Source organism: Tachysurus vachellii, chromosome 3 (assembly GCF_030014155.1).
Source record: "Tachysurus vachellii isolate PV-2020 chromosome 3, HZAU_Pvac_v1, whole genome shotgun sequence".
NCBI classification, from domain to species: Eukaryota; Metazoa; Chordata; class Actinopteri; order Siluriformes; family Bagridae; genus Tachysurus; species Tachysurus vachellii.
The window spans coordinates 7,219,680-7,240,975 of record NC_083462.1 but is presented as its reverse complement, the minus strand read 5'-3'; the positions used below and the strand labels follow the sequence as shown (position 1 = coordinate 7,240,975).

General features: G+C 42.6%; 1 protein-coding gene across 3 annotated transcripts; it reads left to right on the top strand.

The window, feature by feature from the left end:
- Window positions 1–631: 631 nt before the first annotated feature.
- prrc2a (proline-rich coiled-coil 2A) lies at window positions 632–19,512 on the top strand. 3 transcript variants are annotated; one of them, XM_060865587.1, is made up of 17 exons: window positions 656–765; window positions 845–977; window positions 5,269–5,420; window positions 7,421–7,598; window positions 8,067–8,163; window positions 8,350–8,425; window positions 8,831–8,974; window positions 9,120–9,358; window positions 9,741–9,823; window positions 10,292–10,440; window positions 10,526–10,628; window positions 10,727–10,925; window positions 11,724–12,276; window positions 12,388–12,626; window positions 13,083–13,353; window positions 13,473–13,698; window positions 13,990–19,512. In XM_060865587.1, the coding sequence occupies exons 3-17, from the start codon at window positions 5,306–5,308 to the stop codon at window positions 16,946–16,948; spliced, it is 5,631 nt and encodes a 1,876-aa protein (XP_060721570.1). In that variant the 5' UTR covers window positions 656–765; window positions 845–977; window positions 5,269–5,305; the 3' UTR covers window positions 16,949–19,512. The 3 variants fall into 3 exon arrangements, with proteins under 3 accessions (XP_060721569.1, XP_060721568.1, XP_060721570.1); XM_060865586.1 differs by lacking the exon at window positions 845–977 and having other exon boundaries at window positions 632–765; XM_060865585.1 differs by having other exon boundaries at window positions 633–977.
- Window positions 19,513–21,296: the final 1,784 nt, after the last annotated feature.

The window sequence follows — 21,296 nt, the reverse complement described above, 5'->3', positions numbered from 1 at the left end:
TTATAACACCTCACCTGTTACTCCAGCGAAGTTCTCCTGTGTATTATAAAACCGTACCTGTTACCTGCATGTTATAAAACCTCACCTGTTACTCCAGCGAAGTTCTCCTGTGCACTTTAAAATCGTACCTGTTACCTGTATATTATAACACCTCACCTGTTACTCCAGCGAAGTTCTCCTGTGCACTTTAAAATCGTACCTGTTTCCTGTGTCTTATAAAACCTCACCTGTTACCCAGGTGAAGTTCTCTTCCCTGTGTATTATAAAGACTTGCCTGTCGCTCCAGTGATACTCCAGTGTCTGAGGACAGTTACCTGTGTATTTATTCCCCAACTTTTGCGTTGTCTGCTTACATACTGGCCTGTAACTGATCTCTTTTTTTTATCTATCATTAATAAACCTGCATCATTTTATTCATCAAGTCGATCTCCAGTGTGTTGTTACAGAAATCTGCAATTGAATAATGAATAAAGAATTGCCCCCCCCCATCTGTAAATTGTGGCCCCACAGTTGCCCCTGTGGATTGTTGAATTTGCCTGAGTGTTAAGCCCCGCCCCCGGGCGGATTCGAAGTCTATTATTCTAATTAGACCACGCCCCCTTCCCACCTTGTTCTCCGCCCCTCTCTGCGCTACAGCTTCAGTAGCCGTTGACGGCTCTTGTAGTTGACGGATCGATTACGTTTCTATAACATTTTATTTTCCCTTTTTCATTTGTTTTGTGGGGGGGAAAAAAAGAAAGAAAAAAAAAAGAAAAAGGAGTACAAGTAAGCTTCACTGCACACACACCCGCCTACAGTGTTCCCAGTCTGATAAATACACATAATTTGTATTATTATTATTGAGGCTTGTTGCTGCGCGAGCTGCCCGGATTTGGCTGCACATCAGAGCTTTAGGTGATTAGCTATAAGGCTAGTTCACGTTTATTCATTAACTAATCCAGCGATAACAACCTCGAGACGAGTCGGAACAAGACCAGGTTAGTAAACGTGCATTAATTTGTTATTCGTGTCGACGTTACTCTCCTGGTTCAGAGTGTTTTAGCTTTACATCCTGACCCGTAGCTAGCATAGCGTCATAACAGCTTTATTGTTCAACCTGAACGTTTATCTACAAGCACACATTTAGCTTCTCAGTGTTTAAACCGCGTTAACGTTTCTGTTCAATCTTAATAACGGACCATCCTGTCCTGTGTTTGGTCAACGTCTGTGTTTGGTCGCGGTGCTAACTTTTTTTTCCTCCTTCCAAACTTAACACGCTATAAGTCTCCGTAGAGCCATTAAGAGCCTTCGTAAACGTCTCTTAACGCCGTCAGCGCGCACACGGAGTGTGAAAAATCGCCGTTAAATGCAGGAGAAACGCCGTCACGTATCGTAACAGATTTCCGAGGCGAGTTAGCACCATGCTAACGGCCTTCACCCGAGCGGGCGCCATTTTGTGTTTTGTTCTTGTAAATGAGTCGGTGCACAGCTTTGATCCGGTCTTAATCTGATAATAATAATGATAATAAAAAATAAACGATTAGATATTATATTATCGCTGCTGTTTATGTTTTGTATCTTTAGATCCGTGCGTGTGAATTTTAACACCGCCCTGTAACACATAAGTAATGCGTTGGCTAACGTGTCACTGAACCCACCTCACAAACCTTACACAAATGTTTCCTTCTTATTTATTTTTTATACTAGTTATTAGTTTGTTCGGTTTAACTGGTGTGGTTATAATCACGGTTTTATTACGAAGCCTTAACGCTTCTTTCCTCCCATCCTTAACCACGGAGAGGCCTAACAGCTAGCTCAGCAATGCTAACCCGGCTAACGGGGAACTTCATTAGCCCGTTTAATTCGCTTTCATTCTGTCGCTTTGGGGATTTAACAGTTTATGTAATCACCAAGCAGAGTTTCTCAAACGTTTGTCTTCTGTATATCGACGCAGTGTCGTTTCCGTTAACGCTTAGCTTGTTGCTAAGGTAGCATGTTGCTAAAGGCCTTTAGCTTGAGCTCACCGGCCATCGCATGACCTCATTTTAAAATGTCTCACGATAAACACGACGTTTGGACTCATTGTTTTACGAGTTAAAAATAAGATCACGAGTGTTTTGATTCCGAAAACGAACCGTGCTTGTGTTGAAAGCACTCGGTTAGTTTTCTGTAGTGACGATACACGAAATCCTGCTAAAAATCACGGAGGCTGCATCGGTATGATATTTTTTACGGTATGATCTACTAACCGCGATATTCAGAAACTTTATACTACGATATAGTGGCCGTTTTGGTGAAAGCAGAAATAATGTAGCTAACTGTATCTCTGTGCCAGCGTCTCTTTACACATCAGTGTGTATCTAACAAAAACCAAAACAGTTTTGGTTTATATGTCACCTTTTTATTTTTTTATGGATACGAGTTGATATGAAAGCATTTATTAGTAAAAGTTTGTATGACCATTTACAGTGTTTAGTCACACGCATCCAGAATAATCAAACACGTCCTCGTGACAGTTCAATAGAACATTGTGTGAAAAACACAATTTATACTATTGGCTAGTCATTATATTATATTGTATAATTATTTAATATTATTGGCATAAACAGAGAATGGCCTGTCTGTCTGCACAGAGCTGTTAAGCTGTAAACACACACCCCAGCTGGCTGAGGTTCTCATTCTCGCTTATTATTGTTATTATTAGTAGTAGTAGTAATAGTGTGTATATAAATAAATATTTTTTCTTGTCATAAAAGTGAGTCAGAACGTTTTCCACGTCTCTGAGCTGTCTGTGTACTTATTTGCAGTTTTGTGGGTGTCTCTACATCCACACTTGATGTTTCTGTAGTCTTCCAGCTCTGTCCTTTGGCTCAGTTTCTGTCTTGCAGGTCAGTTTGGAACAGAAAATTATTCAGTTCCATTGACTAGAACCCGAGAGAACCTCGTTTATGTGCTCTTGGACGTGTTGTTTTAGTCTGCTACCCAAAAATAAAATACAAACGCTTAAAATTAGATCTGAAGGTGCTCCTAGGGAGTTGCTTTGTTTAGTTCCAGTTGTCTTTGCTGTTCTGTGTATGATAAAGTTACAAGCATGCTAGGATGGATAGGAGAGCCGAGATGATTCAAACTCTGCCGGTCTACTTCTACATAATATTGTGCATCAGTTTATTTTAAGAAATTGCAGTTGTAATGCTTACACTACAACACAAGGTGCAGTATACATGCTGCTGTTATATAAACTGGGAAGCTTTAGTGTACACATTGAACTAAATCTGTGTGGGATTTATTGGCCAGCAGTGAAACACACACCGGCAACCCTGGTGTTGCCATGGCTCCGGCCTCTCTCTCTCTCTCTCTCTCTCTCTCTCTCTCTCAGCACGCTCACACATGCAGAGGGACATCATTTTTAACGCATCTCCATGGCAACCACATCTGTCCGGTCCTTGCGAGAGTCATATTCACTGTTCTTGTATCTTTAGATCTCACACACTTGTGCATGATGTTCAGCTCATTTTTGTTTGTTTTTTTTCTGTGACATTTCATGATGTCAGGTGCTCCCTGTTGATTGGTTTAACTGCATGTTGATCGCACAAACTGTTTAAAATCAGAACCGCATTCATGTTTAAATTAACGTTGCTTTGCAAACACAAATGTTTGGCTTGAAACCGTAGGTCTGATTGTCGCAGGAACATTTACACTTAAATATATGGTCTGCCTTTAGATCCAATGGGAGAGTATCCTTGAGTATACTGTAACGACAATACTCAATCAGAAAACTTTTGGGTTTTGCATTATTAAAATAGATGGATTATTACTGCTTATTTAAAGAAAATATACATGATTTAATTTAAGCAGGATTGGATGCTGCTTTTAAATGAATATTTATTTATTTATTTATTTATTTATGAAACAAAAGGATCTTTGGCCAGATTAATGGCATAAGCACAGACTTTACTCCGTTTCAGTAAATATCAGAATCAGGTTTATTGCCAGGTACATGTAAATCTTCTGATTCTGATTCTGATTCTGAATAGGTGAGTCATTTTTTTACTCAGCAATAAACTGATTCTGATTCCGAACTTCCAGAACAGGCGAGTTATTTTTCCCAATAACTCGTTGCTTATAGGCTACAAAACACACCATCTCCTTATAGCTTTTTGATAAACTGTGCCAGGATTCAGGCGATTCCGCAGTGTCTCTAAAACACGGCCAGCTGCAATAAATGAGCTTTCGCTCGCACCTCTTGTTTCAGGAATGCACAAGATTCTACTTGCAAGCCGCTGCAGCCGTGAGAATCGATCTTGTTTCTCCCAGAACGAAGCAAATTTTATATTTAGAGTATGTAGTTAATATTTGCATCATTAATGACTTGTGCCTATCACATCCAACCAAGACCACGAGATGAGACAGACAAGAGATGCCAGGACACCTGTGTCTGGAGCTGTGCTACAACTATGAAAAACATGGTGGTGCACTGCTGCCACTATTTACGTTGGCATTGCACCGTGCAGATATGTCGCGATCGTTTCTGACAACGTGGCCTAGCGACTTGTCGAACCACCACAGGATGCATGTGGCAGCCATCTTGCATACGTGTCTGATGTGTGTGTGAACAGATCACCTTTTTCCCCCCAAATCATTGCTGAACTCTGACATGCACATATATTTGCAATGAACAATTCTGTCACCCCACAGTCCTAATGTCTCTGTGTAGACAAACAGTCTTTTCTTGCTCACCGTCACATCACATGCTGCCCCTTCCATCACCTGACGTTCCGCTATAAATGCGCTTTCGACTCTAGCCATGTTTATTGTAGTATTGTTTCTTTAGTCCCTGCTCAACAGCCAGTTGAGAAGACGTTGTGATTGAACTCACTTAGATCTTTCCCTCTTACCTCCTTAATCCAATATTAAGGTCAACAAGGCCTACTCAGGATTGTTCTACATACCACTGGGCATGATAAGAGGTTAATTGTGTAAATCTTGTCAGGAAGGATCTGTAACCTTACCAGTACGCTCATTTGCTCCCTCCTTTGATTTTTTTTTCTTCACCTTTTAGGGGAAGCTGCAGCAAAACATTTATTGAACAAGTTAACTGTGTAAAGTACAGATGACTAGTGCAGTATTCTCAGAACAGTTTGTTCTGATGTCCATTATTAGGATGTACTTCCCAGACATAATTAAAATGCCAGAATAAAATTTGTGTACTGATTTTAGTAGCATCTGTTTATGACTGTAATTCTATCCCTCTCCATCTCACAAGGTCCTTCTCTTCTTTGTTTCTGCCAGTCTCAGGTCTCTTCATACTCAATGAGCGTGCAGCGCAATGTCAGAGCGCTCTGGGCAAACAGCAAAGGGGAAGGATGGCAAAACCAAGTATGCATCTCTCAACCTGTTTGATACCTACAAAGGAAAGAGCCTTGAAGTACAAAAGCCTGTTGGTATGTATTTCATATTTTTTAATGCTTCTTTCATGTACAGTCAGACTCTTGGTGGTCCAGAGGCAGGATCCCACGCTGTCATGGCCCAGGTTCGATTCCTGGGCAAGGAGCCACTTAAGAGCTTACTCTCAGTACTGGTCTCAAGGCCGGATAAAATAGGGTAGAAAAAAAATGGACCTGTCTTAAAACCTGTCAAATTAAATATGCGGACCAGATGATCCGCTGTGGCGCCTTCGAACAGAGTGCAGCCAAAAGTAAAACAACGTTCATGTACAGTAACATCTCAACGTATTGAGACTTCACATCGCGCCTCTGTGAAGTTTCTTATGTTAAAATATACACTCTGAATTAAATCATGAGCGTTGTGGACGTCAGCAGTTTTTTTTTTCTTCCATCCTTTCTCTGGTTCTGAAAGAAACAGGAAAAATCCCCTCTACCGACTACTAGCTCACTTGAGCCTACTTGTCTGTCAAGCAGCTATGAATAAAAAAAGAATGAACTGGTTATGTGATCATCTTGTCCCGGCCATCTGGGCTACTGCTTTGAACACTTCTGATCCTTTATTCTGCTCTCACTTGGGCAGAAGCCAAAATAAATGGTGTCTGGCTCATGCTCACTGCTTCAGCTCAGACTAGGATTCAGTTTGCATCCGCTACTGTAAAATGATCTATTCCAGAGAAAATGAATCTTCTTGCTAATACTGCCCTCTGCCTTTCACTGTGGCAGACTTTGAGGGTGTTTTGGTGTCAAGCCTCATGTTTGCAGTCCAAGACTGGCGCTGTGCTAACAGTAAATGCGATCCAGCTCTTTTTGGCCCTCCTCAGTTTCATGTCGAAGCTGTACGTAATCTACACTACTGCGCTGAGCTCACTAGAGAGTCTGGTACGTGTTGTAAATAGACGCGGTCAAGATTCTTTCATTCTTACACGCATTTGCTCATGAGCTAAAGGAAAATTATCCTGTTTACTCAAATGTTTTGATCAAAACTATTAAAAGATGGAATCCCTATTTTTTTTTTCTTTCATTGAGTACATGAAAGACCTGATGACATTTTTATAAATAATTTTAGCATCAGGTTGTGCTGCTATGCATTATTTCATAAAAACATTAGAACAGCTGAACAACTTAGGCAGCTCATCAGGTAGTGTTGCTGCTTCACAGCTCCAGGGTCCGAGGCTCAATCCTGAGCTTGGTGTACTGGGTATTTGCATGTTCTCTCTGCTGGTTTCCTCTGGTTGCTCCAGGTTTCTCCCACCTCTCAAAAACATTTAGGTAGTTTGATTGGCAGTGTGTTTCTTTGGTGTGTGTGTGTGTGTATGGTTCCTTGTGGTGGACTGGTGTTGCATCCAGTGTGCAAACCCACCTCACATGCAGTGTTCCAATGAGGGGCTCTACAACCACCACAACCATGATTAGGATAACCGATGTGGGATTAGCCAGTCAGTATGCAAATCTGGTATGACTGACTGTTGTGTTAAGTGTTTTGAGCTCTCCAGTTATTAATACACAGTTAATAGGTTGAGGAAAACCAGACATTTGTTACTTCTACAGTAGTAGTGTACAGAATCACTACAAGGCTGTTAGCACCTATAGCATGGACACATGATACACTCACTTGTCCCATTTGTCTGTGCTTGGTGTAGTAAAACTTCATTTTAGAGCCTACATTATGAAAAGGTCTAACCTGATCTGCTTATACAATTGATATTTTAAAATGTCCCCTAAAAATGACACGCATGCACATCTCTCTCTCGCTCTCTCGCTCTCTCTCTCGTTTTGCATTTGTTATCATTAGTTTTAGAAATAACTAATTGTGTACCAGTTCTGAGTTCCAAGTGCTTTTCTTATCAGATAGCTGCTCAAGCCTGAGCTACAAATGAACAAGGGGAATTTTTACATTTACTTCCTCTTTCTTCTACTTTGCAACTACTTTTATAAGATCGGTGCCATCTGAAAACCTATTCATGCTTTCGGTTTTTCTCTCAAATTTGTCTCCGTAGTTGCCCCTCGTCATGGCTTGCAGTCTCTCGGTAAAGTTGCCTCTGCACGGCGCATGCCCCCCCCAGCCAACCTGCCAAGTTTGAAGGCGGAGAATAAAGGCAACGACCCCAACGTCTCACTCGTTCCCAAAGACGGCACAGGATGGGCAAGCAAGCCAGAATCAGCAGACCCAAAGAGGTGAGTGAGCTACACTACATTATAAAGAAGCACAAAGATTCTGATTACATTGGCTGGTAAAGAAATTCCTAGGGTCTTTTTTTCCGAATAGAGCAGCTGTGAAAGAAACTTACCTTATTGAACTGTGGTCCTGGAGGGTCATGGTTATTTGTATTGGCTGTGAATTACACCATGCAGTCTTACATTAGTTGAAATGTGTGGTTTAAACGAGGCCAAACGCTGATTTCGGCAGTGGCATTGTGATCCTGTATTTTCCTGTATGCTGAAGGATGTGATTACTGTTCCCATACACCATAAAAACTGAATGAATGAATAAATAAAATAATTTTTCAGTGACAAGATTTCATTATTATTTGCTCCATTTTTATATTTATTTATTTTCAAATTACTGTTAATTTTACTGTCTTGCCTAGATCACACACGTCTGGTGTACAGTATTGAAAAATCGTATACTTTTTATTCCCGCAGTACCGATGCATCATCAGCACCGCAGCCGGAGTCGCAGCAGCCTGCGGCTTCACAGACACCTGCACCGAGCCTGCCGAGAACACCTCCAGCTCAAGAGGTGCCGCTGCGTGCATTTTTATAAAGCACTGCTTGTTGTTTTCCACATTAATATTTCAAATCGAACGCATCCTAATTTCGTGCAACATTTTGTGTTCAATGATTCCGCTATTACTCCCATGACATACTGCTGAAATACATTATTTTATTTTTTAAATATAAGTGAACTTGACCTTGTCCTTTCTAGGCCCAAACTACAGCTACAGTCGCAGGGACAAGGTCCTGGGCTCAGGCCAGTGTTACTCTTGGAGCACAAGGAGATGGTGAGTTCTTGTTCCCCAGATAAAATGTACAGTTTTGTGCACATTTTTTTTTAAAGGAAAAGTTTTCCCCATGCAGTCGCAATAAAATATTTAAAATCCTACCTATTCGACCTCTGACATGGCCCTTTCTCTTATTTAATCAGTTACATTTTAAGGAAAAATGGCAGAGCTAAATCAAAGAATAGCAAGAATTGTTTCATGGCAGTGTTGAAAATCAGTTTTTCAGTGGCACTTTTTATTTGTGATTTCTAATATTATTTGTCACCTTTTCTTTCACCTTTACAATCTGCACCAAAGGCAACATTTTTTTTTTTTAAATTTTAGTTTTAAATCAAATGAGAGATTTTAAGCGGTGACATGACTACACTACTGCTATTATGGCTACTCACTCCTGGCTCTGAACAGGTGGAAAGGGATCAAACCAACCATCGCCATTCTCTCGCGAGGAATTTCCCACCCTGCAGGCGGCGGGAGACCAGGACAAAGCTGGCAAAGAACAGGCCACTGCAGATCAGTGGTATGGGCCAGGACCAAGCCTCCGCCCCCAGAGTTAGTATATCAGGCTTTTTATATTTTATATTTTTCCCATTGATGTCTTTTCAGTGGATGTGGAGCTATTGTGGTCTGCTACATAATACATTATTCGGATCCGGATCACATTTCTTTTTTGTAAATACCTGCCTTTCTTTTCCAGATGTGACGAGTTGGCGGGATGGTGGGGGCCGCTTAATGGCGCCCACCATAGCTGGGGAGGGGGTAGCGGAGGGCGGTGTTGGGGGAGCCATGGGAATGGAGGGTGCAGCTGGGGCCCCTCTCCTTCAGAATCCCACCCATGGGCTACCTAGAAACCCGCCTGCAGGCAGCCCCACTCTTCCCCTCCCTCAGCCGGTTGGCCCGCAGTTCCCTCCTTACAGAGGAATCCTGCCCCCCTTTGTAAGTTCCAAGAATTTTACCACTTTGTATCACCTCGGGGTTAAAAAACCGTGGTGTCAGATATGTATACAATTCTTTTTGTTTGTAATCTTTTAACATCAGCTCGGTCCACAATAAAAAACCTCCCAATGAGGTGGTCAACACTATTGTAACAGTGGCATGTGTTTTTGTTCAATATGGTACATTTTTGTAGATAATTTAGCAGTTATATGTTGTGTTAAAATTTCTACTTTTTTAAAACTTTTAAAAAGTCTTATCTAGCCTTTCTTATATACTGGCCATTAAATTTGGGCCACATGCACCAAATATTAATGACAAAGGGACACACTGCATTTGAAATGAAACTTCTCTAACCTGTTTTCTACTGTCTGTTCTTTTTCAGATGTTCCCTCCTTACTTGCCCTTCCCAACTCCATATGGTCCACAAGGGCCGTACAGGTATCCACCTCCCAGTGAGGCCCATAGGTAAGGCGTGTTAGTACTGTCCCTGCGATCCCCATGTAAAACCGTTTTAGCAGATATTTTTAACTTTCCTAATAAACACATCAGTTTAATTGCAGTTTGTGACTTTAGCTTGTTTCACGTGATTTTTGAATCGCAAGCATTTTGAATTTGCTGTATTTACTAAAAGAGCAGGTTGTACACCAAGACACTTTGATTAATGCAAATTCTTTCCAAACATTTGTCTTGCACTGTTCAACTCCATAAGGGTGGCTATTTTTCTGAATGTTCGAGTGTTTTTCATAACTGGAAGTTGGTTTACTCGAAGTCAATCGACATTAAACCATGCTGCACAGATGTGCACAATAAAATTGGAGCTGTTTTATTTTTTCATTTTTGATTCATTAGTGTTGTAGTTTATTGCGTTTTAATATACGTTCACTTTTACAGTGCAGTTCACAACTCTTAACTGCCCTCTTCCTTTTTCCTCAGATTCTCTCGTTCGCAGTGTGGGCCTGCAACCGAGGGGAGGCCACCTGGTGGCCCCCATGGTGAGGTGGTCAAACGCCCCTCTATCCTAAAACAGGATGACCTCAAGGAGCTAGATGAACTTGACCATGATGGAGATGAAGGATGGGCTGGTAGGGATTGTGCATGAGAAGCTTTGATTTCCTATTTATTTTTAAGGATGTTTTTTCCCCCCTAACCACTTTTTTTTTAAATCAGGGGCACAAGAGGAAATCGACTACTCAGCCAAGTTAAAGTTCAGCGATGATGAAGGTGAAGATGAGAGGGATGAAGAGGAGGATGAAAGCAAAAATGGAATTCTGTATGTTTCTGAAAAATACTAAATTGCATGATGGTGATGATATTTAGGTAGTAAATATATTTAGAATTTGAATGCATGTCATTTTCATATCCATTTAGGGAACAAAGGGAGCAGCAGAAATCCCATGATGGACCTGCCCCAAGTTCACGTTCCAGGGTATCCGAGAGTGGAGGCAATGCAAGGCAGACTCCTCCTGTCCCCAGTGACGACTTTACGCCAGCACCCTCCGGCAAGCCAAACTGGGCCGAGGAGGGAGGAAGCAACTGGGGTGGTCAGGCAAGCACTGGATCCTACCAGGTAAGGCCCACATGATTCCCACAAAAAAAAAAAAGCTTTTTTTTCGTAACAACCATCACGTTACGAGTCACTATGATGACAAGAACGAGCTTTGAAGGGCACGTGAAATGCTTACTGGATGACTCACTGGCAGGTGCTTTTGCCTATATGCAGGGGCATAGACTTGGACACGGTGGCCCTCGGGAGTAGCCCTCCCCCCCACCAGGTTCACTTCTAGGGCAGGGACCCTACTCCTACAACCGACAGGTACATGGGGAACGGGTCCAAGTTACAAAAGGACAAAATCTGCCTTGTGGTGGGTATAAGGGTATAAATGAGACCCTTGTAGAGAATTTCAACCAAAGTTTAGATCACGGTTGAGCAAATCCTCATTGGCCAAATTTCATACACTTGATGTGTTTTCCAACTGCTGGTCTAGTTGTACAAGTTTTTTTTTTTCCTCCCCACATTTGTATATCCCTGTACACACTACTGCAGTTGCTGCCACTGGTGTGAAGACTCATGATTATGATTACTTGAATTAAAAATAAATGATGAAATAAAGGGAACCCTACTCTTTAAATGAAAACTAGTTGCAAATCTTTATGCATACAGAACAGTGAACCATGTCCAAATTAATTTTGGTCTTTGACCATGATATTTTATTTATTTTGCTTCAATCTTTCCATTCAAGCAAGGAAAACCTCAGGAGTTACATGTTTGTGCCTATATCGACTGCCCCGATATTAGCATATTCATGGTGTTCAATATAAATCTGGGAAGGGCTGTGATAGTCACAGACATTTTTCCTATCTGCAGGAACGGTCCACAAACCAGTCAGCACCCCAGAAGCCATCTGGTGCTCAGGTCCAGCAGCACAAGGGACCTACACCTCCTCCATCAAATGCTCTGCAAAATCAGACGCAGGGTGAGGATGAAGATGAGACATGGCGCCAGCGGAGAAAGCAGTCATCGTCAGAGATATCTGCAGCTGTCGAGCGTGCCCGGCGTCGTCGTGAGGAAGAGGAGCGCAGGATGGAAGAAGAGCGCCGTGCTGCATGTGCTGAAAAGTTAAAGAGGCTTGACGAAAAGCAGCAGCAGCAGCAACGACAACAGCAGCAGCAGCAACCACCACCGCAGCAGCAGCAACCACAGCAGAAGCCCAGTGCTGCTGTTGACATTCCTGCAAACAGCCCCACTCCTTCCCTTACTGCTTCAGTCTCTTCATCTAGCACCAGTCATCCCCCTTCACCCTGTGTGGACACAGAGGAACCACCTCTTGCATCTGTTCAGTTGGGTGGTGCTACACTGGCACTGACTGCTAATAACAGACAAAGAGCTGGCAGCAACAGTAGCTATGACTCGAACACTGGTTAGTCTTCTCCTGTTTGAGAACTATCGTGTAAAATCTGTTTGATCCTTTTTAACTCCAGGATAACAGTAAAACAACTTCTGAATTATTCTGTTCTTTCCTTTTTTCCAGAGCTTGCTCAGCCTCCTGCCTCCCAACATCAGCAGCCCCATGATGTCCCAGTACCAGGGGAAGTCAAAGAGGAGCCAGTGTCTAGCAGCACACACATTCGCAGCAACAGAAGTGGAGATGAGATAGCGAAGGTAGAGGCAATTACAGGGGGAACAGGAAGGCCAGGTGGTGGAATGACTGGCCAGGGCTTTTCCAAGTATCAGAAGTCCCTCCCACCCCGGTTCCAGAGGCAACAACAGGTTGGTGTCTGTTCTGAGATGTTCTGTGTTCACAAATCCTCTGCTTTATCTCTCAAACTTTTATTACATTTCATTTATTGCTATTTACTTCAATTTATTTTTGAAAAAATTCTTGGATCTTGTACGTCTGTAGTAATTAGGCAAAAGCAACTGTCATTGAATCCGTAGCTGTAGGATGGGAAAATATTTTCATCAGAAACAGGAAGAAGGTTTTACTGCTGTTCCTGCTGTGTATCCACAACTCAAACAGCGCCACAGTTGCGTGACATAATCAGAAGAGAGAGAATGGTGAAATATGATCCACATGGAGATGAGGGCTTATGCAACCACTCCTGCAGAAATGTACAATAGATATTCAAACTCGTATTTCTTAATACTGTAAGCTTGCAGAATCGATGGATTTGTGTAATTATACTGGTTGGATTATGAAACTGTTCTGCCATTGATTGTTTACAGGAACAGCTCCTGAAACAGCAGCAGCAGCAGTGGCAGCATCAGCACAGCCAGGCGGCCCAAGCACCCCAGCAGGGCCCAACTCCTGGTGCCGCACCACAGCCTGGTCCTAAACAGCCTACTTTATACCCCCCTGGCTCCATGGGAAGGCCTCCACCTTTGGCTATGAACTTTGATCCTCGGTGGGTGATGATGCCTTACATGGACCCTCGCATGATGCAGGGGCCTCGCCCCCCGCCCATGGATTATTATTCAGCCAGCATGCATCCCACCGGTATGTCCACAAATTTTCATGTCAATGTTATATATGATGTTGATTTTATATATTCACTCTATATGAATTGATTGACACTTGCTTTTTATGTCTCATAGAATTTATTATTTTTTTTTCAGGGCTGATGAGTCGGGAGCGCTCAGATTCTGGTGGCTCTGGCTCAGAGCAGTTTGACCGGCAGCAGCATAGCGGTCCCCCTCATCCTCATCGTGGCACACCACCCATGGATCCTAAATTGGCTTGGGGACCAGAGGTTTTCCCAGGGAGCGGAGAGGGTCGGGCTCTGAGTTCACCTTTAAGGCAGAAACAAGCTCTTGAGGAGGAGGATATGGGCAAAGGTGTCAGGTAAAGATTTTTGTATGATTTTAATCTCTTGAAATCTGGATACTTTTGACAAACAGCCTTAAAAGAATAACCTGCTACAATATTTCAAATATTCAGCTGTACAACATGTTTAATAGTATTTATATTATTGTGTCTACACAAAAAAAATCTTTCAACTACTTATTTTGTTTTACTGATTTATTCATTGACGCAAATACTAATAAATATAGATGATGACTGTGAGAGCTTGAGTATCAATGAGACTTTAATAGTAAAATTTATATTAATATTTTTGTCTTTCATATGTACCAGGAGTGACACTCCTCCAGTGCGCAGTCGAGAGGGAGGTACAGGTTCCATTCAACCACCTGGTGTGGGCACTAACTCTCCTGCTGGCTCCACGGATCAGGCGGTATCCCCTGTGAGGACTCAAGCTAACCATCACCAGCCCTTTCTGGGAGGGCGTGCAAATTACAGCAGCTTCCCGGATAATGGATCCAGGATGGTTTCTCACCCACAGCAGAGGGTTAATGGTGCTGGAGATCTTTGTGGCTTTGGACATCAAGATGAAGCCCTGCAGGGTGGCCAGCAGAGTCAAATCTGGGGTGCTTCACATACCCACTTTGACCGCAATGGTCGTGCTGATCTTACTTCCTTGGAGAACAACCCCCATTTGCAGCATCACCATGCTCATCCCCCACACTACACTCTCCATATACACAAGCAGGAGAATAGTAGAGAGCGGGAGAGAGGAGTAGAGCCCAAGAAGACTGAAACATCCCCTCCACTTCCCTTGCCATGCCTTTCTTCTTCCTGCTCTTCTTCTTCTTCATCCTCTTCAGCCAGAGAAGATGGCAGCAGCAAGCAGTCACTACATGACCCCCCACCCCAGCATGAGCATGTCACTGGGCCCAGGGGTGTTGGACGGAAACAGGACAAAACAGGGAATACCTACCCTCACACACAGTCCTCCCAGCATTCAGTGCAGCATCACCACCACCACCACCACCCCAAATCTAACTCTCGTGGGCGGGAGCAAAAGACTGAAACTCAGTGGGGCCCAAGGCCTGGAAGCAGTAGTGCAAGTGGTGGAGCTGCACATAATAGAAAGGGAGGCTCTGGAATGGGTGGAAACACAGGAGGGGAAGACATGCCAAATCAAATTGATAAGGCTGCTGTCCAATTAGGAGGTGGCAACCCCAACAAGCGAGTGGGTCCTATTAAGCGTCCTGTGCTGAAGGAAATGAAGAGGGAGGTTGGTGAAGGTGAGGGAGGAGAGAAAAACACTGTTTCCTTTGTAAAGGATAAAGACCAAGATGCCAGTCATGCGTCATTCAAGCAAGTGTCAGTGTCCAGTTCTCAAGCTTCATCTGGACCTTCTAGTAAGGATGAAACTGTTCCTCTAGGAAAGCCAAGAAATGGTGGAAAGGAGCGAGGTGCTGGTGGGGGTAAAGCATCCAAAGAAGGAGAAAACCCTGTTCAAACCATTGCCTCTTTAGCTCCACATTCAAGGAGGGACAGAGAGCATTCTTATGAGACAAGTGGCAGTGCAGGGGGTGCTATATACCATGCCGGCTCTTCACGAGGAAACCGAGCAAACCGTGGAAGGGGTGAGTTCTATGGCCGAGGCAGAGGCTACAGGGGCAGTTACACAGGCAGTGCCCGTGGTAGGGTAGGAGGCAGAAGCAGCCGAGACTACAGATCCACTGCCAGCAGTGGTTATCAGCATGGTTCCTCCAACCAAGATCATAAGAGGGAGGGGTCTTCTGGCAGACATGGACAAGGAGGCTCTCAGCCAAACCCTGGACGTGCCAGAAACCACAGCGAAACCCGAAGCGAGGGCTCAGAGTATGAAGAAGTGCCGAAAAGAAGAAGGCAAAGGGGTTCTGAAACCGGCAGTGAGAGTGCTGCTAGTGACCTTGCACACTCTGACAAGGAGGATCGTAAGCCAACTGCCAAGAAAGGAACAGGGGGAGAGAATATAGGCATGGGTAATGCATCCTCTTCAGCACCACCCAGAAATACCCAAACCAGAGTGTTTACTCCTAGAGGAGTGCCATCTAGACGTGGCAGGGGTGGAGGTGCCGCTGGTGGTGGTATCTGTAGAAGTTCAGGCAGTGGAGGAGGTATGTCTGGAGGACACCGTTCCGGGCCTGGTTTTTCTCAAGGTGTGTCTGCTAAATCCTCTGCATCAGCTCGAAAGCAGCACATACCCCCACCGACTTCCTTAATTAAAGAACCAAGCCATGGATCTAATGGGGAAAAGAAAGAGAAGGCAACTGAGCAGGGTCCGTCTCAGAACCATGGTGTAAACTCTTCAGTAATCTCTGATCATACAGTACCTGCAACTGCCCAGTTGGGCACTGAAAATGGAGGTGTGGCCCAAACCTTAAACAGCTCCAATTCCTCTGGTTCCAAACTAGTTCCTTTGCCTAATACAGATGGGAGAAACATACTGAATAGAGGATTTGAGCGCCCTCCTCGTCGCAGGCGCCATGGCCGTTCCCAACATCAGCAAGACAAGCCCCCCAGGTTCCGCCGGCTTAAACAGGAGCGGGAGAACGCAGCCCGTATAAATGGAAGTAGTGGAGTAATTGAAGCTGTGGGTGGGCAACAACAGCAGTCTGCATCTCTAACCCAGAATCCAATTCAAGATGGAACACCTAATGTGCCCACCACCACCAGTATTGCGAATGCAAATCCCAATATGTCTGCAACCAACAATAACAATAGCGGTTATCTTGGGGGTGGGAGCCTGAATTTGAATAGTCACCACCATCACCACCAGCACCATTACCATGGCAACTCTGGCTTGCCCCATTCTCAGCACCACCATAACCACAACCAGACTGGTGGTGCCAAATCTCCAGATGTCTCCAACCAGAACTCTGATCAGGCCAATGAGGAATGGGAAACTGCTTCTGAAAGCAGTGACTTTGCAGAGTTTCGAGAGAAGGAAGGTGGGGGAGGAGGTGGTGGAAAACCGTATCCTTCCTATCACCATCACCATCCTTCGGGAAGAGGAAGTGGAGGAGGGGGCGGGGTTGACCGAGAGGTGACTACTAAAGAATCTGCCGCCAATAAGAGGAGCTTCTCCAGCCAACGGCCTGGAATGGAAAGGCAGAATCGGAGGGTTAGTGCTGGTGGCAGTGGCGGTCGAGGTTCCAGAGGTCCACCTACCGGTGGTGGATCTGGTGGTGTATCGGGTAATGGAGGGGCCAATCGTGGTGAGAGGCGTGGCAACTGGCCATCTCCCAAGAACAGGAAGTGAATCCCCCGCCCTGTCACCTTCCCTTTTAATTTAGCAACATTTCAAATTCATCCCTCTTTTTCTCTTCCCACTCATCTATCAATTCTTGTCCCCTAACATATTACCACATTATTATTATTGTACAAGATATAGTTATGAGGATGATGTACACACTCATTCTAGCACCCATGCTTTGTGTCTTGTCTTTTTTATTTGTCCATGCACACCTCCTTTCCTTTTACAAGCCCAAAGTTCTACTCACGTTAAATGTCACATTACCTTAATTGACAACTCCTTCAAATAAAGAAAATGTTTGCATATACAAGCACAATATGACCTCAAACTGACACACGGATGCTCAACATGTGACTGCAGTGTGTAGGAGGCCTACATTAGTAGCATGGAGTAGTGTCTGGAAGTATTTATGGAAGGCCAATGTTTGTGATGTCCCTGTGTATTTATACGATGTTGGGGGTTTAACAGTTCGGCATATTTTTCAGGTTCAGGGTTAGGTCTGCAGTTAATCTTTTTAATATGAATATGTTTCATAGATTTACTTTTTCCTCCTTTTTGTGTCGTCTTTTACCTCATTGTTTACATGACAATTCCCTCCCTTTAAAAGTTAGGGCTGTAATGTTTCTTTTTCTCTGCAAAGCAGGTCATTAAAATAAATTTTTAATCAAAATCCTTCCTGATTTTTTTTTTTTCCTTTTGTTTCAGTTCATTGCTAATTTCTGCTTGCCCAACCTGTGAATACACACGTTCCCGTTTTCCATCTCAAACATCACTTCTGTAGCGCCTTGTTCACAACTATATAGTGTGACTTTTTTTAATTCAAGGTTGTTTGGATGATGATTCTCTGCTTCTGCTTTTTTTTTTTTTCTCCTTCTTGTTTCTTTTGTTTTTCTCCATAAATTGTTGGCTGTTTGAGCCTCTGCATAGAATAATCTATTATTTTCTAGCAAAGGAGTTCATTTGTTTTTTGGTTCAGGGAAAAAAAAAGTTTTCCAACTATAAGATGACTGAATACGTGGGCTTTGATAACTTTTACTTGTTCTTTACCCCCATCCAGGAACATCAATTTATTTCATTATAAGGCTTTTTTTTTTTTTATTTACCAGCCTACTCTTGTTCTACTTTACAACAAGGAATACTATACTGATTATTTGAAGATCCATCTAGTTTAAACTTGCTTTTACCCTCACACTCCTAATCATCCAAAAAAAAAAATCTCTGCCATGTTTTGTGCATCTATTAAGTGTCATATTATGGTTCATTTTACACCACAATTGGCAGTGAGTCTTGCTATTGTTGCATTTGCTCACCAGTTCTGGTAAATGTAGAGAAAAAGCAAGCGCTCTGTCCAATGTCCGGTTACCATCCATTTAGTTTCGATTACATCACGCATTTAAAAGTAGTAGTACAACAAACCTAAGTGCTGCCTCTGCTCGACATGGTGAATCTGGAGTATCGGACATCTCAGTAGGACTGAATAGCAGACATTTCACACGTGAATTTCATGTCATCTTGTTAAAACATTATTAAAATATAACAATTATTTTAACCAATAGGTTTGTCACCCTTTTTTTGAAAAGTATTGCAAATGTTAACATGCAATACACCTAAGAAGTTACTTAAAAGCTGCATGTACTCACACAAAAAAGAAATTAATAAACCCTCAAGTACACATCTGAATTGTAACAGGTGTAAGGACATGCCCTTGTGTATTCTGACCAGCATAGATATTTTACTACTGCTGTAAGTTGGGGTTTGTTTGCTGGATATGCCTGTGTTTGGAGAGTAGTTTGAATAACTAAATAGAGCTTATAAATGAAATGTACAAGTGTATAGGGCAACTGACATGCGTGTGTGTGTTTGCATTATTTCTACTGTATGTATATTTTTTTTGGGGTGGGTAGGATTTTTTTTTTCTTTTTTTTGTGGGACAGTTATGTCTTTTTAACCCTTTTGTGGGATGATATTAGGATGTTTAAACTGTGTTCCTTCTATACACTCATGGATATGCATTCAAGTGTGTGTATGTTTATCCAAATGAAGTACTTGCAGTGAAAAATCAGTTAACATTCTTCTGTCTCTGGTTTATTTTTCTTGGGGAGGGTGCTTCACTGACATTTTAGCATGGACACATCCTCATTAGCATCTCGGAGAACCTGAACATTAACAGCCATGCATCAGGCTCCGAGTTCTATTATCTTCCCTTCTAAAACATTTAGCTGTCTATCAATGTGGTCATTATCGTATGTACCCATGTTAATGAGTAAATAATACTACCCTTTCAAGCGTATTCCTGGAATACTCAAAGATTGTACTATACTTCCGACCGCGCTAAGGTACCTGGAGTGGTTACGTTTATAGCATTTATGGTTTATTACTGGAGCCTTGATATACACTCATGTATGTATATTGGTATGTATCTAAGTTCGTCTACCCCAACTTACATTCCCAGAAACGATTGTTGCCATTTTTAAGTTCATGGGAGCAATGTACAAGCAGAGAAGTGTCTTATTATAATAAAATATACAGAGAAAAAGAATTAAATAAAAATCTTTTTGTTTTAATGGAAACTTTGCGTTGTGTGGAATTCTTTTGCACAGTTATGAAAATTTAACTTTAAAAAGATTTACAATTATTATTTTTTAAGAACACTTAAACTGACTTTATTGTGGATTGCTTCGGTTGTCTCCAATGTCCAACCGAAGCAATCAACAATAAAGTTAAGTTTTTAACTTTATTAAGTTATGTGTTCTTAAATGATTATACATTTCTAAAAACGGTGTGGAACGTCTCAGCCTGAGCGGTAACTCTCGGGTAACTATTTGTTCTCATGTTGGAGCTTCTGTGGATGTTCCCCACTGGTGTTCTTCCCAATGACGGATGGACCGGCTATGCTAAGTTGTTCCTTAGGTGTGAACTCAGTCTGTGTTCTTGGATCCACTCAAACCCTGACAAGTGTAAAGTGCTAACCTTGTATTAATAAATAAATAAACCATTTGTCTTGTTCTTGAGAACATAAATGGTAACATAAGTTTATGGACACCTGACCATCCCATTCCACCTTTATTCCTCTACACTGTAATGTGACTGGGATTCCTCTGTCGTTCAGCGACTCGGTCTTCCAGTTAATCCTGAAGGTTTTCGGTGGCGTTGAGTCAAGAGTTCCACTGAAGGTAAATTTTAACACTACGGTGTAATGTATAATTGTGTAAACGGTCTGTTAATGGACTATGGATTGATGACCGGGGGTCTCATTTATAAAACTGTGAGTAGGATCCCTACTAAAAGTTTACGTGCGCCCAAAAGCCAAAAATGGCGTGCGCCAAAAAATATTCCGATTTATAAAGCCGTGCGTACTCACACCTGTAAGCAATGTTCCCGCAGATGTGCGTACGTGAACCAGCCTCATATCCCGCCCTGTACACCCCCATTTTTACACGCCCATGACACGCTCCACAACTGCGCGGGCACGAGAGTGGACCTCGTTATAATGAGTTTCCTCTGCGCTCTGCGGGTTTAAAAATGGGGTGAAGAGTCAGGAGTCTCAGGGGGTAGCCACTGTCACCTGCAGGTTATAATTATATTAAAAACAAAATTGTTACAGTTTCTACTTTTTAATATTGTTAAACTTAAGCAAATTCATTTTCAGATGGTGCCCTTATAGCAACATGAGCGCAGTCAATTGCGCCGATTACATTTGGGAAACCAGACATTGCTGCAAATTGCATTTTAATTTCGGCCTGTTCTCGCACAGTGTAGGGGAACCTGATGTATCGACTACCCATATTAAGTATACCATTCAAAACGACAGATATTATGGCACTCGGGGACGGCTGTGATATACCAGACCTATAGGGTGAGATGATAGATTCCAATAGAATTATTTCATATACAAAAAGGTCTTAGAGTCAAAGTTGAGGATTACTTATAGTTATTTTTTATATAAATAATTTACCTGTCTGAAAATTCCCGCTGGAAACAGCCGGTTGCCAAGAACCCCAGAGTGGTGACGACTTGTACTTGGACTGGGATGGCATGGTTCCGGCGTGTTGCCCTCTCTAATACTGGACCCTATTCAACACATAGATCTAAGAGCACAGCTCTAGGGAATCTATATCGGCTTATTAGCCAGTCATCATCATGGTCCCTGAAAACTCGTTCTCTCCTTATTCTGCCATTGGCGTAATCCTCCAACAGTGCCATCAGTGCCATCATGAAGCATTACATACCCGGGTCACCGGAGGATTTATATGTTTCTAGCAATTAGACTGATCGTTAACACCTTGACAAAATCACAGAATTAATTAGTGGGCGAAAATTTAAGACGAAAATGTTATAACACATACTTCTTCAT

What these genes read in the sequence shown, in the direction of transcription:
- prrc2a (XM_060865586.1), top strand. Translation starts at nt 5,306, where the DNA reads ATGTCAGAGCGCTCTGGGCAAACAGCAAAGGGGAAGGATGGCAAAACC. An exon ending in TGAAGTACAAAAGCCTGTTG is followed by an intron (nt 5,421 to 7,420) that starts GTATGTATTTCA and finishes TTGTCTCCGTAG; the next exon opens with TTGCCCCTCGTCATGGCTTG. An exon ending in CAAGCACTGGATCCTACCAG is followed by an intron (nt 10,926 to 11,723) that starts GTAAGGCCCACA and finishes TCCTATCTGCAG; the next exon opens with GAACGGTCCACAAACCAGTC.